At 30.7% G+C, this 18,078-nt stretch overlaps 1 protein-coding gene across 1 annotated transcript; it reads right to left on the reverse strand.

Annotated features, from left to right (window-relative positions):
* Positions 1 to 3,888: 3,888 nt before the first annotated feature.
* LOC129289299 (ethylene-responsive transcription factor ERF106-like) lies at positions 3,889 to 4,774 on the reverse strand. Its single transcript, XM_054926075.1, has one exon. It carries the CDS (start codon positions 4,596 to 4,598, stop codon positions 4,026 to 4,028), a length of 573 nt encoding a protein of 190 aa, XP_054782050.1. The 5' UTR covers positions 4,599 to 4,774; the 3' UTR covers positions 3,889 to 4,025.
* Between the last annotated feature and the right edge of the window lie 13,304 nt (positions 4,775 to 18,078).

Raw genomic sequence — 18,078 nt, forward strand, 5'->3', positions numbered from 1 at the left:
TTAATAATGTCCATATATATATATATGAACGTAATACTAGAATCAAAGAAACCTTAAACTAATTTTATCTAAAAGTTTAATATATTTTTAATTTTACTCTTATTTATGAAGAAATGAATGAGAAGTTCGAGAGAATTTTCAAAAACTTATGATAAAAAAATTAATAACATGTCTTGTATTTAAAATAAAAAATACAACTTTATATGAGACAGGATGAAGTATTTAGTTTAGGGTTGGAAACTTAGAATAGAGCTTATTAAGCCTAAATTTTATAAGCCACTTCTTTTTAAGTAAGGACAACACAACTTGTTAGGATATTGCTAAATATTGGGAGAATTTGTCTGAGACTCCCGTTGAAGAAAAATTAATCTGCACGCCTGAAGGGCTCACATGCAATTTAATATCCAAGCTGAAATGATTGAACTATTCTTGATGACTGGGAAAGAATTACCACGCTAAAAATCTATGGATCTTTTTTAAAATTAATATCTCAATATATACATGCATATATATATATATATAATTTAAATAAAATGATAAGTTAATATGCGTACATGAAGAATAAATGGCTTATGACTTCTTAATTTTCTTGAGTGTAAGCCAACTCATAACCTACTAAGCCCCCATAATTTTCAGAGAGTGTAAAGATAATGGAGAGAATGAAAAGAGAGTTGTGTGTATAGGTTAACGACTGATAACATTATATGAATCACATTAATAATTATTAATTAATTAATTAATCTCTCATTATCTTTAAATGGTTAGTTAAGAGATATAGATTAACCTTTTGTTACAAAGTTATAGGCTAGACCTCTATCTATTGGATTTACTTGTGTGATTCATCTATTATGATTCATATAATATCATAAAGATCAATTTGTTCTATTTGTCCTGTGCATATTAATTAATACAAATCTATAAATAATATTTAAATATTCCAACATCTTTTATATTGTTATTTTGTTTTGGATAATTTGTAAATTTTCTCCTCTTATATTCTTTAACTACAAGTGGACTATTGTGAAGAAACAAATATTTCATTGTAAGCAATTGAACTTTGCCTTTTATTCTACGAACCTTTTGTTATTATTTTATTTTGGTTAATTTCTAAATTTTGTCTTCTCATATTTTTCTAACACAAGTATAAACCACGAATAGATTCTTGTAAAAAAACAAGCATTCCACCGTAAACAACTAGACTTTACTTATTATTTACATACCTTTGATTGTTAATTTGTTTTGGTTTAATTGTAAATTTTATCTTGTATTCTTCAAGTACAAATATATATCACAAATGGACTCTTATGAATAAATGAAAATTTCATTGTAAGTGATTGGACTTTGTTTATTATTTATGAACTTTTTGTTGTTAAGTTGTTTTGGTTAACTTGTAAATTTTTTCTTATATTTTTCAAATACAAATGTAAATCACATATAGCTTGTTGTAAATAAATGATATTTTAGTATAAGTAATTGAATTTTGCTTGTTATTTACAGATTTTTTATTGTTAAAAATTTATTTTGGTATTTTAGTTTAGTATTTTTTAAAAGGGTAGTTTAGTTATTTTGCTTGAAAATTAATTGCGGATGAAAGCATTATCAAATTGAATTGGGTTTATAGAGTATTTTGTTTTTTTTGTTTTTAATTTGAAATCTTCAGGCGCAATTCTCCCTAGATAGTAAATACTACAGGGACAGGATCTCCAAGTATGCCAACCCACAAGCACACGTTAGTTTACAGGCTATAGCTGTCTTTGTCCAAAATAATAATAATAATAATAATAATAATAATAATAATAATAGCTGTCATTTTCTATGGTATTTTCTCTGGTATCCACTTGTACATTATGATATATTGTACAACAGGATTTAATTAATTTGATTTCATTTTTTAATATTTAAAAAATTATATGAAGAAGAAGATATATAATGAGTAATGACACAATGAAATGAATGAAAGAGTTGTAGCGATTTTATTTGGCACACAAAATTTTTAAATATAAAATAATTTAGTTTGACTTTGGTATAATTTTTTACTTATCCTTTATTTACTATTTACATAATTCTCAAATCATTGTAAATGAATTGGGTGATAAGATCAGATTCAAAATCATTATATAAGGCATCAAGTTCAGCCTTTCTAAATAAAATATTAAAAGGCCATGTTAATAGATCCTTTTCAATCTCAAGCCGATGCAAACCGGAGTTTCAAATGAGGCTTTTGTTTTTTTCATGTTTCAATTTAGTTAATAATATTAAATATGGAATGATTTATGAGAGAATAATTGTAGAGTCTCAAAAAAATTGTAACTTCTCTTTAGTTTCATGAAATGGTCAAACACTATCGAGATCTCTCAACACAAATAGTTTTTTGACCATTCCATGAAATTTAAAATATTTACAATTTTTATGTGGGCATCTAGAATAATTCTCCCCATGAGTCATTACAAAGAAAAATATCTACGCCCATCAATTTTGGCAAGAGCAGTATTTTGGACAGAGTGGGTTTATTTGAATGATATTTAATTCGGGTCGTATTTATTTAAATTGAACTTAAAATATTATTTTTTTTTATAAAAAGCTCATATAGTTAAACTTATTTTTAATTTTTTTTGAACGGGTTTTGAATTGACATATTAAGTTTGGTCAAAATTATTAACTCTATAAAATTAAAAATTTTAGCGGTTGAGTTTATTCAAATCACTCTCAATATGGATCAAACTTATTCAAATTTAATTTAAAATGTTTTATCCTCTTTAAAAAAATTTATAGAGTCAAATTTAATCCTAATTTTTTTGTGCAAATTTAGATTGGCCTGTGAATTTGGCTCAAATTGCAGACTTTAATTTGGTCAATCTTTGCAGTTGTTTCAGTTCAATTTTCAACTTTCTATTGACGTCAAATCAAAGCTCCATCATGCGTTTGAAATAAACCACAGAGATGGGCATGTAGCTGCCAAGCATGGTTAATCTTGGACTTTGATATCAATTTTTAGTCTTGGTTAAAAGAGTTTAAACGAAATTATTACATAAGCATGATTTTGGACAGAATTAATTCACTTAACCAAAACGTATAAGCATGTTGGAGCTGCTTATGAAAAAAAAAAAATCACATTTTTAAGCTTTCATAATTAATTTTTTGGGGTCATAACCGACCTAATCATTATTGGATGTTTCATCGTGTGACTAAGTAATTGATGTAATCAAAATATTGATATTTGAATAAACTTTTAGAAAACAACATTTTGGCTCTCGTGATTAATTTTTTGTTCTGTAACTTAGGTTGTGGTTCGTATTACGCCTTCATAAGATCAATATATGATCCAACACAAACCATTTGTTCACTCGCATATTTTTTAAATTCCACCTATTTTCTCCTGTCCACAACACGCGCACACGCACACAATTAGCTGAAACATTAATTTTTTTAATTATATATTTTTAATTATATAGTTATCAAAAGTCCTATATAAATATTTTAATAATGATAATTAAAATTTTAATTAACCATTTTTTAGTTAAGGAATAATTAATGAAGTAAATTAAAGGTATAGTTAGAAAAAAAATTCAATATCATATACTTTAAAACAAATATAACTTCTAAGATATGCTTTATATTATAAATTAGATGGAGTAAAATTTAGCAAAGCATTGTTAATTAGAAACAACAAACATTCTCATTGCTGCTATTTGATCCAAGGAACACAAACAGTCAAACACATATTCTTGCAAAACAAAAACAAAAGGAACCCAAATACATGCATTATATTTTGTGGAATAAAAAAAAAAGTCTCAGCTTCACTTAAAAAAGAAAAAGAAGGAAAAAATTCTCAACTCATGTACATCAGGGCATAGAAGTCTACATAGCCAAAGACTACAAGGACCGACAACAATGAAACGAGTTCTTGGTATTCAATAAATAAACATATAATTTACAACTCGTACTAATTTTCATAAATAACATAGTTTATTTTAATTTTTGTGTAAGGGATTGATGCTTATTAAAAGGGACTCCAATTTAATTATTTAAATCTCAGTGGAAATTTGGGACAGTTCCTCCTGTGAACTTTGTCTTCTCCTTTTCCGGCCACACCGGTTCGGCATCGGATCGGATCCTCCGGCTTCCAGAGGAAAGTTCAATATTGCCCTTCGACCCCTCATTCTGAACGCAGCACAGTCATAAGCCTTTGCAGCGTCAATCTCACTATCAAACGTGCCCAGCCAAACACGTGTCCCTTTCCGGGTCGGGTCACGGATCTCGGCAGCGAACTTGCCCCACGGCCTCCTCCGAACACCCCTGTACCGCCTCATAATCGTCTCATCGCACTCAGGCTTCTCGGTCTCAGGCGATGTGGGCTTCTTCTCCATCACGACCTCCGAGACGGAGTTTAAAACCTCCACATCTTCAAAACCGAAAGTTTCAACAGAAGAACAGAAACTTTGCACCGGAACACACGGATTCAGATCAGCCTCCGATGAAGAATAATCCTCGAGTTTTACAGGATACAGATTGGATAAGAAGGATTGTGAGGACGAAAACTCACCAAGAAGATGTTGGCGAATCCACTCCAGATCCAAAGCTTCACCTGGCTTTTCCATTTCGTCAACTGTAAGTAAGAAAACGAGTGAGGATTTGAGCTGCGGATAGAGTTCAGAGCGTGTATATATCTGGTAGGATCAGTAGGGTGGGACTCACTAGAATTTATGGCTATGAATAGCATAGTGATTCAGCAAGTGGGCATTACGGAGAGAGATGAGATTGTGGACTCTCACACGGTTTGAACTCAGAGAGATAATGTACAAATTGGAAGTCACATAACGATAAAGAAAGGCTCAAGTTGGTCCTTGGAGGATAGCAGAGGAGGTGTACTTGGGAGCAATGAACGTAGTCACGTATGAGAAAATTAAAAAGGATAAGACAATGCATTGTGTATTTGATGGGATGGGACCTACCCTACAAATTGCCTTGAAGAAGCTAAGGACCGTGAATTAATGTTGAGAAAAACGGACTAGGGTCCTCCGAGTGTTTTCTTATGACTACTATTTACTATCGAAACTAACGATCTTCACAACTTTTTACGATTAAAAAGTTCTCATTGTGGCATTAATTATGTTTTTAATCAGGTATTCAGTTGTCATTATGCTTCCCACATAAGTTAGAAGAGTGTTTTACATTGGGATTATGAAGTTTAAAAAATATTGCCAATAATTTGTTTTATTATATATTTTTTTAAAAAAGGTAATTTAACTTTTCCAAGCTATAACTATCTGTTCCTTGATTAGGTATCTCAACTTGGGAGACAGCAGTGAGAGAAACATTTAATGATTTCGACCTTTGCATTGAAATAAAATGACGTATGGACATAGTTTTCATTTTTGGCCAAAGTATAGACATTTGACTTTTCTTTTATCCAATGTTTTTATAGAGAGAAAATATGTGAGGAAAGAAAGTTAGAGGAAAAAATGGGAATTTTTTTTTTTTCATACATTTGACCGAGGAAAGAAAAGTGAGATGACAAAAAAAAAAAAGGAATGAGTGAAATCAATCACATTTTCTCCTCAAATTTTAGCTTCACATATGTGGAGAGATTTTGAGAGTAAAGCTTCCTAGCACTGCCCTCCATTACTTTTGCTCTCTGGCTTTTACCATCATCTTCGCTTGGTCTCTTTCTTGGTCGCTTTCTCCTCTTATTAATTGCATCCGTGCTTGAAAAAAGATGCATCGGAATGTATTTGAACCCAGGAATAAAAAAACCATAAATAATGTAACAATCACGTTAGACTTCAAAAAATAAAATGCAAAATCAAATAAAACTTTAAAAACTCAAAACATTATTTCTCTAAAAATGGTAAATAAAAATAAAAATTTTTAAATTTTTAAATAGAAGCTTAAAAAATAAAAAATAACTTTTAAATTTTTTGATAGAAAAAATAACATGAAATTATGCACTTTTAATTTTTTTTAATAGAAAAATAAAATTTTAAAAAAAATAATAGCGTGAAAATATGTTCAATGATTTGATTTTAAATTATTTTGATAATATTAATTTTATTATATTTTTTCTTTCAAATTATTTTCATAAAGATAAAAACAAAGGTATTATAATCTAACTTAAGTTATTATGATTATTATGATATTTCCTTTTTTTCTTTTGTCTATTCAACATATATAAAGAGTGATAATATTTTTTTTAAAATTTTATTTTCTCTCAATTTTCTTTACTTTGAACTTTTCTTCATATTAAACGAAGGGTTAATTATTTTATAAAGTGAAGTTGAATAGTAGTACATACTAAATAAAAAAATTAATATTAATAACTTTATTTCTGCAAGGACAAATGACAATTAGGTTTTTTGATAATTTTTTTTAAAGAATAGATATAATAGAAATTTTAGTTATAATCTAAAAATTGCATCTGAAGCTTAAATATCTTATCTTTAATTGAAACTCTCATGTTTTTAATTGTTTGAATTGACATTTTCAGCTAATTTTTTAAATTTTTTATTAAAAATTAATTATCCTTAATTAAATATTTTGAGAGTTGACTGTCACACTCTCTCTCTCTTTAAAAATACTATAAGGGAAGAATGACGTTTGATGATTTGACTCAACAATTAATGACAAATAAGGACTTAGTCTGTCACTATTTAAACTTAATTTTGGGAGAATACTAAAGATTCTGATAAATATGGAAATTATATTAACTAACTAAATAATAGAAGACAATGCAAACAAGCGTGGTGCAAATAGAAACTTTTTTATTATCATTTGCCACCTCTTGACAAAGAAGTGCTGGGTGATTGTTGGTGAAAAAATCACCACTAGTTCTATAAGATAATTGCACTACTAAGTGAGCACAAACATTTACTTCCTTATATATAACATTAAAAGAAACAAACCAATCTCTTCCAAGGAAGAGTCCAGGAATTTCAATTTTTGAATAAATAAAAACTATTTATTTCCCAATAAAAGTGTTTCCATGTTGAGATTATATATCAAACTTTAATAACATTTTTTATGATATTAAAAAATAAATTTAACTTTTTTAAATTCTCAACTTTTTTTACACACATGGATATGTGTTTTCCTATCCATTCCTTGATTTGGTATATATATACTCCTTCTGTTTAAAAATATAAAGTATTTTTTTAAAGAGTTGAATGTTAAAAGATATAAAGTATTTTTAGTCTTTCAAGATGTAATCATTGTCTTTTTTTTCAAAAGTGCCCCTATTAATAATAATTTTATATTTATTATAGAGTATTTAATAGGAGTAAATATAAAAAGATAAAATTAATTTAAAAATAGATAATAACTTTATTGAAGGATGAGATTTTATTAAAAATGCTTTATATTTTTGAATAGTGTCAGAAAACTAGACTTGGAGTACTAAAATGTAAATAAGACCGTAAGTATTAGATTGCACAAACATACATGGGTCAGCTTTAGAGGGATTATAAGAAAGAGAATATAGAAACCCTTGCAACTTGTGAAACCAAGCTCTAGGAGCCTGTTTAAGGCCATATAAGGACTTCTTAAGTTTACACACCAATGATTGACCAGTGGTATTATCAACAAATTGATGTTCAAAGTCAGGTGGGGGATCCATATAAATTTCTTCAATAAGATCACCATTAAGAAATGCATTATTGAAATCTACTTGACTTATTTTATATTTCTTTGTGACAGCAATGGTGAGAAGAATCCTAATAGTGGCAGCCTTAACTACAAGACTGAATGTCTCATTGTAATCAGCACTAGCAACTTGAGAATACCTTTTAGCAACTAAAAAACTCTTGTAACGAGCAACTGAGCCATCAACATTTGTTTTAACTTTATGTAACCACTTACAACTAATAGGTTGGCGATGAGAAGGAAGTAGAACCATATCCCATGTGTGAAACTTAAGGAGAGCATTATATTTCTCATGCACAGATTTTTTCCATTAAGGATCAGAGAAAGCTTCATGAATGTTGCGAGGACAAGTGATGGGTTCAAGTGTTAGAAAGACCTTAGGCTTGAAAATGCCTAACTTGGCACGTGTGATCATGGGATGGGTATTGATAGGTGGCGGTGAAGTTAGAACAGTAAAGGGAGAAATAGATGAAGTGGATCTAATAGATGAGTGTGAAGGGGAGTATGTCAAAAGCATGGCAGGATCAAGGGATACATGAGTGGGTGAAGGGATAGAAGGAGGTATAACAAAGGGTGTGGCAGAATCAGAAGGTATAAGAGTGAGTGAAGAGGTAGTAGGATTTATAATAGGAAGTGGATTAGGTGATGCAGGTGGTGTAAAGGAATAGGAAGGTGTAACAGCAATAGCTTGAGTTTATTTCTTAACACTGTATTGCAAATCCTTAAAAAACATATCTTCATTGATCCACACATGTTGAGTAATATGTATCTTGCCTGTTCATGGATCAAGGCACTTATAACCACGATGTTGAGAGCTGCAACCCAAAAAAACACACGAAGCTGACCTAAAATTGAGCTTGTGAGAATTATATGGGTGAATATAAGGGAAACACTCACAACCAAACACCTTAAGTAGTAAATAGTATAGTTAAACGCCATAAAGTTTCTCATATGGAGTAAGACTATTAACAGCTTTTGATGCTTGTTGATTAAATAAAAAAGTTGTTGTCAGAAAGGCATCAGGCCAATAGCACAAGGACAGTAAAGCATAGGCAAATAAAGTTAAGCCAGTTTCAACAATAAGTCTATGATGTCGCTCAACAATCCCATTTTGTTCAGACATGTAAGGACACGAAAAACGCTGCTCAATGCCACATTCTTTAAGAAAACTACTGAACACTCAAAATTCTCCCCTATTATCACTTTGTACTTGCTGGATTTTAAGATTGAACTTGTTTTCAACTTGTAACTTGAATTCTTTAAACTTTGACAAAGCTTTAGATTTATGTTTCAATAGAAAAATCCAAGTAAAGCGACAATAAGGGCAAGGTAGTAAGCAAAGCCATAAGAAACAAGTAGAGCAGGTCCCCAAACATCCATTGTGACTAACTGTAAAGGATGCTCATACACAGTAGTTGAAGAAGAGAAAACTTGTGACATTTACCAAGTTGACAAGCATTACATAAAGGAAAAAAAGATTCTGAATGAAATGGAATAGCATTATTTTTAAGAACAGCCTTGACAGTATCAATAGAGGGGTGCCTTAATTGGTAATGCCACAATGTCAATGACATATCAGCAACAGTTGCAAAAACAGCTGGATGAGAAACAGAACCAGAATTAACTGAGCTGGAACTAGTAGAATAGAGACCAAGCTTCTCAGGCCCATGCATAAGGATATGATGGGTCTGTAAATCCTTAACAGCACTTCCTTGAGGAAAGAATTCAACTGACACCATATTGTCCTTAGTAAATTGAGCAATAGAAACCAAATTTTTTATCATACGAGGAACACATAAAACATACTTAAGGTGAAAATCAGTAGTCGGAGAGGAAAGAGATGCCTTACCTATATGAGTTATAGCAACAGCATCCCCTATGCCAACTTGAACATTACCATGGGTAGATCCTGGAGCCAAGGTATTAAGATTGGAAGCATCATGAGTTATATGTTGAGTTGCACCAGTATCAAAGTACCACTCATTATCAATGACTGACTCAGGAGTAGCCAGGAACGCCTGAGCAAGAGCAGGGGTGGTAGAGGAGCTTGTTGAGCCAGCTGTAAAGGTGTTAACAATAGGAATGGACTCTACAGTAGAAGCAGAGGAGTTAGATATCATAAGAATAAAGTGAGTCATAGACTCAGGTGCAGCAAAAGTAGATGCAAAAGAAGAATCAGAGTAACCAGCAGATGTGAGGTAGACATTTGCATTAAAAGATGGAGATTGATAAGAGCTATCAAACCTGAAGTAGCACCGCTGAGCCAAGTAACCAACCTTAAAGCAAATATGACACACCGGATGATTCAAAAAATGTCCACCACATCCTCGAGAAGATCAACCACTATGATTAAAAGATGGAGTACGACCATAGCCTGAATTAAATGGCGCTTATGAATATAATGCATAAACATCATCATCAGTCTTAGAATACGCAAGATGAGCTTGAGCCAGAATACTATTTGTTAAAAAATTTTGCTGTCGTGCCTTAGCATCAATCAACATATTATGAACAGTGTCAAGATCAAAATGTAGTCGTGCAGCATTGATCATAGCAATTACGGACTCAAATTTTGCTATAAGTCCATTAAGAATGTGTTGAATTTGAGTGGCTTTATCAACTTGTTCACCAAGCACAGCAAGATGGTCATAGATGGACTTAACATTTGCTAGATATTCTCACATACTAAGTTCACCCTTCTGTTGAGCAGTCAGCTGGTTTTGATACAATAAAATCTTTGAATTAGACTTAAAAGAGTACAATTTATTTAGTTTCTCCCAAATCTGAGCTGAGGTTTCCAAGCCGACAAGTTCAGGTAAAATTAAAGGTGCAACTGATGCAAGGAGCTAAGAGGCAAGTGCAGAGTCAAGAAACTTATATTCATCCAACGTAGTATTTGAAACCTCATGAACAGTATCATCACCGATCATTATCGGTGGAATAGTAGTTGAACCATCAAGAAAACGATGAAGACGATGTTGCTTCACCATAAGATAAACTTGCTGCTTCTAGAGTAGATAATTGTTGTCATCAAGACGAATTGTGATTTTTTTTAAAGAAACCATGTTGAGGTGTAGTTGTGATTGGAAAAGTAGTAGATCCTGAAGCGTTTGACATTTTGTTTATAGAATAATCAATCCAGTAAAGGAGATCACGCCACTAACTAATACCGATAAGTTATCCGTTAGCTAGAATCGGAGCTGGCAAATGCACCTAGCTCTGATACCATGCTAGAAAACTAGACTTAGAGATGATAATCAGAATCTTTCAATCTTATTTAATATGATAGTCCCAGAGTACATTATATAAAAGTCATAACAGACTTATAAGAGACACATGAATAGTTATAAAGGCTTAACAATATCTAACAGAATTAGTTAATAGTTGACGTGTACATATGCTAATAAATAGAAAGAGTATATCAACTTGTGAGAAAAACATTTAAAGCCATGGATCTCGCGATTGAAATGAAATGTAGTCAAAACATATAGAGGGTCTACAGCTTTCGATCATATCAAACTCAAATATTGCAAAACCAAAGACACTTGTCAAACAAGCTCTTTAGCTTATGATTAGCCAAATAAATCATATCAAATCCTTGCTTTCATTGTTGAAAGCTGTGTAGCTTAAATTCCTTTAATTCCATAATCCAAACCAACCATTTGCTCAACAAAATTATAAAGAAAATCAAATGTCTTGCCATGAAGAATTGGAGTATCACCTTCGATCATGTGTTTAGAGAATCTAACAAATGTGTAAATTGACTTGCTCATCAAGTTTTGAATGACAATATAAATATTTTGATTTTTGACAATCATCCACCTGAGTGTTGCATCCTTATGAGTCTTAACTTGACCTAATTTATTATTATTGCATGGTTATCCGTGCTTTGTATTAAAAAAAATTCCTCAAACTATTTTAAAATGTGAAAATAAATAGTAGATGTATAAATTAAAATAAAATGTGTAGTATTTAAGAAGCTAATTATGTGTAGTCCTTTTCTTAGCATCTTTCAAAAATAATTCCACTTGTTTAACTAACTTCTTTTTATTATAATTAACTAGAATTAATTATTACCTATTAGTCCAAATTCAAGTATTATCTAGTTTAAATAAGGAATACTTTTCTCATTATACATTTTTTTTCATTCATAAAATATCAATACTTCGTTAGATTATTTGAATTGAAAGGTCAGTTTTTTTTAATAATATATATCCTGGGCCTTCCATTACTTAAATAGTCGTTTGCATTGTGCCCATCTGTATGAACATATATATGGTAGGGAGACTTTTATTACTATATTTCATCTTAAATTCTTGGGAGAATGGTGATGAAACTTAAAATAGAAAATCTATGACACTTAGATCCCAATAATTATTTTTTTAAAAATAATTTGTCAATATTGATATATTCAGATAGTTGTAAATGGAAACTTCAATTGCAAACTAATAATTACATTCAAAATCTAAATGTTGTATTTGTGATTAAAACTTCTGAATTTGTAATTGTTTTAATCAATATTTGTAATTTATTTTTTTGGAACTGTTGGCCCACCTAACTAACAAAAATTTCTTATTTTAAGACTTTACTGCCATTCTCCCTAAATTCTATTGACTAGATTGGTGACTCCTATTTTAAATGAAATCTGAGCTAAACCATACTATTTATAATCTGTAATTTATAAAAAGATACAACTGATTACAAATTATATATGCATCCATACATCGGGGAAGAATCTGACTTGCCTCAGTTTGAGTCAACCTCTAATGATCAATATATCATATATATATAACAAAATACTTCAAGCCAAATTTGAAAAATGACTAAGTATGGCTTCTCTCTCTCTTTTTTACTGTTCATGAAGCCATTTTTACTGTTCATTGAGCTGGTGGCTCCAATGAAAAACATGGCTAGCATTGGGCTGCATGCTGCTCCAAAAATTTGTCCTTTCCTCAACAAATTTCAAAAGTCCTCATGTTTTCAAAATAAGCTGATGATGATCTCAATCGAGCTCCGTAATGCTTACCTCTCCTGCTTTCCATTTTTCAAAGGAAACCCTCTGCCTCGTTCCTCTCTTTAATCTAATATATTTGCTACCATTGTTGAGCTCAGACACCACCCCCGTCGTCGTCCTTAACTCGAACTTGTGGGTGTCCTCAGATCTCGAGGATATTTCCTTCTGCCTCCATTGTTCCCCTCGCTAGCATACCTGCATGTTGGGTGGTTCATTCTCGACGTTGCTCCCCTTTGCCGTGCTGTCATTTAGTGCTTGCCTTCCTTGGTTTGACATTGCTTCCCTCCTAGTTTTAGGGCCCCTGTCTGAGTCTTCGGCTATATGGTTGTTCTTTAGTAGGGTGAGCTTCTGTTTCCCCTTTTGTGTTTTGCCTTCGGCTCTTTCTTTTGTATGGTGATTCGTGTGTTGATTATGCTTGCCACACCGCCTTTTTCGTTTCTTCTCTTCCTGTTAACTCCCCTTCACGAGGCGTCTTCCAGCTTTTCGGGTCCGAGTGTGGTTGTTCCTGTTCTGAAGAAGGTATCGTTTCATCGTCTTTCGTTTATATTTGTTGTTATTTCATTGTTTGGTCTGTGTTTTTTCCTCTTCCGAGTGCTCAGTTTGTTGCAGGAGTGAATGGAGGTCATGCTTGCCCTGTTCATGGGGGAACTCGCAGTTCACTCCTCCTAGCATCGTCAGAGCAGATGTTCCCCTTAAGAGGTGATCCAATTTGTTTTCCACGCTTAGCCCGAAATGAGTTTAGCCAGACTTGTGATTTGTTGACAGGTCGGAGGGTGTTTAACTCCTTTTCCTTTCCTATATGATGCGTTCTTCAGCAAGGTAAACCGTGATCCTTTGTCTGGTGGTTGCAGAGTTTGAACGCGTTGCAGATAATTCAAATGGTAAACTTCATCGGAGAAAATTAAATATCGTTACATCACTTTCACCAGCTTCATCAAAACATATTTTCATTGATTTTAGCTTATATGTTTTTATAAGTCTGTTCGGCTGTGTCTATGTTTGTGTGCTCATTTATTCACCCATCTGACGATTTCTTAAAATTTGTTTACTGGAATTAAATTTGGATGTGTTGTAGTGGATAAAAAAAAGCAAAATTTCACTGTTTCGCATAATTTATTGTGTTATTCTTGCTCCCTCTCATCTTATACACCATTCGTTTGCATGGAAATATTCCAAAATCTGCTATGACAGTATGTCTTATTTTTCGATATTTATGAACATATTAAATATTTAGCTGAAGCATTATAGAAGAACATTATGTCTCAGTTTAGTAAGGTAAAATATCTGTCAAAGCATGTAGTCTTTGTATGTCCTTTGGCCACTACTTTAGTTTAATACGTCATCCGTTTTTTCCCCCCTTCTGTTTTACATATTCTTCATGTCAAGAATTGTCCCATGCACTTGTAGAACAAATTAAACTGGTCAAGTTTAATCCTACAAATTAAATTGCAGTTGTAGAAAACTATGCCTATCTGATTGGTTATCTTCATTTGTGATTGGGGTAATGCATTTTGTTTTGTTCTATTCATCATGATCTGTAACACTAGTATAGATAATAATATTATTTATGCTGTCAATTCTATGAAAGTTATTCGTTCTTGATATGTATGAAATGAACTTAAAACTTTTCTGCAATATATATTGACTTATTTCATCCTATCAGCTTGCTACTTCAGATTATTTTATTTATATTTATAATTTATAATTTATAATATTTATAAACATAAAATAAGTTCAGTTACACTGGCTTCAGTTCGTTGATGAACTCAAATTGAGGAGGAATTGATCCATCTTTAAGGTTTGTCCTTAATATTTATGATCCATCTGTATCTTTTCTGTATGAGAGAACGTATATCCAAGTCTGCTCATCTAAAATCTATTGTAATCTCAGCATTCTACTTCTTTCATTCATTGTTCTATGCTGTCTTTTGGTAAATAGGGGTGTTTTCTGACTTAATACACTTCTTCTTTCTCTTCTTTCTGCCTCCCTCTTATGTGTGTGTTCGTTTCAATCTTAGTTCCTTTTCCATGCGTTTATGTTGTTGACATATGGTAATGTCTTATTGTTTACTATCCTGCAGTTGTCTCAAGTTTGATGAGTTATGCTTATGCTACAAGGGTCTTTTGGAACCCTAGCTTCTAGATCTATGAGATTCCGCCTACTAGGAGGGCTCTTCTTAACCTTTCCTGGAGAACTTAAGATGGAGCTATTTGCTTGGAGTGGCCTGCATTTGTAGTCTTTATGCTTTTGTTCTATTGGTCTTAATATTTGATTGCGCTTGTAGTCTTAGGTCCTTATGCTTTTGTCCCTTTTATATATCTGGGACTTTTTGTGGTAAGGTTATATATTTTCCCCCACTTGTTAAGACCAATGGCCCTCCAGTCTTTTGAACTATCATGTATCCGAAAGCACCATATATCTATTTTAAATCAATGAAAAGTTTAGTTACTAGCTTTGCTTAAGTCTCCTCTAAATCAGTTTGTTTAATTTCTTCACAATGTTATTTCATTGGTATAAGTGTTAAGATCAAGTTTTTACCCATGGGCAATTGTATGTTATTCTTTCCAAAATAAGAAGTATGTATGATTTGAAGATATTGTTGCACGGTGAAAGTGATCATGATTCAAAAACTATCAATGTTGTTTACAAGGAGGTTTTCTAAAATCTGCATACAACAAGCAGTGATGACCATTGAGTAGAGTTCCATGTAATGTTGTAATGCATTAGTTGTTGTAGATTTATTTCCAAGTTCGGTATTTTTGTAGAAAATTATTTCTATGTGCTTAAACTCTTTGATTGCCAGACCTTTATTTTACATTATTGATTGGAATGCATTGTTTTCATTGAGTCTCACATTTTTAATTGGTGAGTCATTAGCAAAATATATTATAGAATTACATGTTTATCATGTTATACTTTTATATATTGTTTTATGGTATATTGTGTTTTAACTGATTCTGTGTTAGTGAATGCTTCGTACGGAGAGTTGGTGCTAGTTCCAGATAATATATATATATATATTTAAAATGGCAACATGCATTAATTAAGACCAAAGGTGCTAAAATGACAGTTGAGAGCGAAACCAGACAACTGTGCAATTTGTTGCAATTTGTAGGCGTCAGTTTGCGTGGTGTGTGCCACGTTGATAGATAGATCTGCCTCATGGAGTTAACACAGCCATCACAGTATAAGATATCTTATAAAAATTTTGTTCACTCTAAAATACAACGTATTAGATTGTTTTCATAATTTTTTTTAAAAAAATTAATCTTTTCAAACTTCAAGTTTCAGCCCAGTTATGACCAGTCCCTTATTATAATTTGCTATAGTTTAAGAGTAAAAATAAATTTTAACTCTATATTTAATATATTTTTATCTAATAAAAAACATATTAATTTTAATGTATTAATAATATTAACAATAAAAATTTATTATGAATAAATAATTTATAAAAAATTTATATATTTTGATTTTATTAAAAACAAAATACATTAAATATAGTACAAGTCTTTTCCAAAACTTAAAAAGATTACTATAATATTGAAAAAGTTATTGCTTGACCAGTGCATGGGTAAAAATAAATGAATGCTTATGAATAAATAATGAAAGGTGAAAGGTGAAAGGTGATGAGATACAAAAATAAGGGATAATTGTGACAAGCAGGGAATTAGGGAAGGAGGACCCTATATATTTTTTTCCTCTCCTATAGATTTATAAGGTTAAGGTATCTGAAGCATGAGCTTTGTGGTCTTTTTTAAAAAAATAAAATATTGATTAATCTCTCTATTTAAAAATATAAGATATTTTTTGAAGAGTTGAATATTTAAAAATATAAGGTATTTTTAGTATTTTGAGGTGTAGTCATTGCTTTTATTTTTTTTTCAAAAGTGTCCCTATTGATAATGACTTTATATTTATTATAGGGTATTTAATAGGGATAAATATAAAAAAAGAGTTAGTTTGAAAGTAGGTAACTATTTTATTGGAGGGTAAGATTTAATTAAAAATGTCTAACATTTTTTAATGAAAAGAGTATGTTTATAATATTTTCTTTCTTTTTTATTTAATATTGATGTAGAAAAGCATGAAAATTTTTTAAATATGGGTAAACTAGAACTTTTTTATTTTAAAAGAGTTAATAAATTTTTAGATTGTTCTTAGTTTTTGGTAAAAAGTATTGGAAGAAAATTATATGATAAATAAGATATATTCATTTGGTCCTATATATTAGTTACATTTTAAAACAAATTCATGCTTTTAAATTAGGGTGAACCTACAAAGTTATTTTATTTTAAACCATTTTAATAACTTGCTCTTTGAGACGTTATATATAAGTTATATTTTGTAGGAATTCATGGTTTCTTTTTAAATCACTAATTCCTTTATATTGATCTTACTCTTTTAAAATTTTTTATAAATAGATAGTGAAAAATTATTTGAGGGAGAAAAATATTTTTAAAAATAATTTTTTTAACATCAATATTTAAAAAATCTTTAGCTTTAATAAGGTAAATAAGAATAATTTATTTACGTATAAAATGAAAAATTGGAAGGAATGCCTATCTTAAAATAATTAAAATTATCTTGTATTTGTCATAGTAGTGAGAACGCTACCGGTAGGCACTAGGCACGCATTATTGATGTGAGTTACATGAATTTATTTGATGGGTTTTGGTGTGAGACACCCACGACCTACATGAGAGAAATTATAGCGTGAAGGGCACAAAATATTCTGAAATTTCACCAAAATTTTTAATTGTTACTTATTAATTTCTAAGAGTCAATTACCTAAATGTCTTTAATTTTTTTTTTAAACTACCACTCTATCGAAGCCTCGTCGTTAGTAGAGACATGGTAAACGGTTGTCAACTCTGAATAAGAGTTTATAGGAATTTAAACTCGTGACCATTTGATTGTCCAAAACATAAAAAATATTAGACATTAGACAAACTAAACCTTTGAAATATATAGTCAATTTAAGATGGGTTGTTGTTAATATCTAAATAATCACTTATTAATATTCATACATAACTTTTCAATTAAAAAAAAAGTTTTTAATTTTCAAAGATTAACTCATTTATTGAATATTGACAAGTTATTAGTATCATGCTAAACAAAATAATATATGGGTATATGTTATAAATTTAGTTTCCAAGCATTTTAATACTGGCTATTGTTAATTGTGAACGAATTATTGTTAATATCTGAGCATAGTTGGTCAATATTCAAGAAATAAGTTGTAAATTTTTAGAGATTATTTGTTCAATTTTTTTACAGCCTTTTTCCATAAATATTAACAAGTTATTAATATTATGTTAAATAAAATTATATCCATATTATAATTTTTGCTTCCAAGAATTTTTATGAACTATTGTTAATTTTGAATAAGTTGTTAATATAACATATGAACAATCATTTGTCAATATTT

This window comes from Prosopis cineraria, unplaced genomic scaffold, assembly GCF_029017545.1.
Source record: "Prosopis cineraria cultivar Desert tree isolate PC_DT_omini unplaced genomic scaffold, ASM2901754v1 PC1, whole genome shotgun sequence".
In the NCBI taxonomy this organism is placed as follows: Eukaryota; Viridiplantae; Streptophyta; class Magnoliopsida; order Fabales; family Fabaceae; genus Prosopis; species Prosopis cineraria.

Excerpts from the sequence above, each read along its gene's own strand:
- LOC129289299 (XM_054926075.1), bottom strand. The coding sequence starts at position 4,598 with ATGGAAAAGCCAGGTGAAGCTTTGGATCTGGAGTGGATTCGCCAACAT.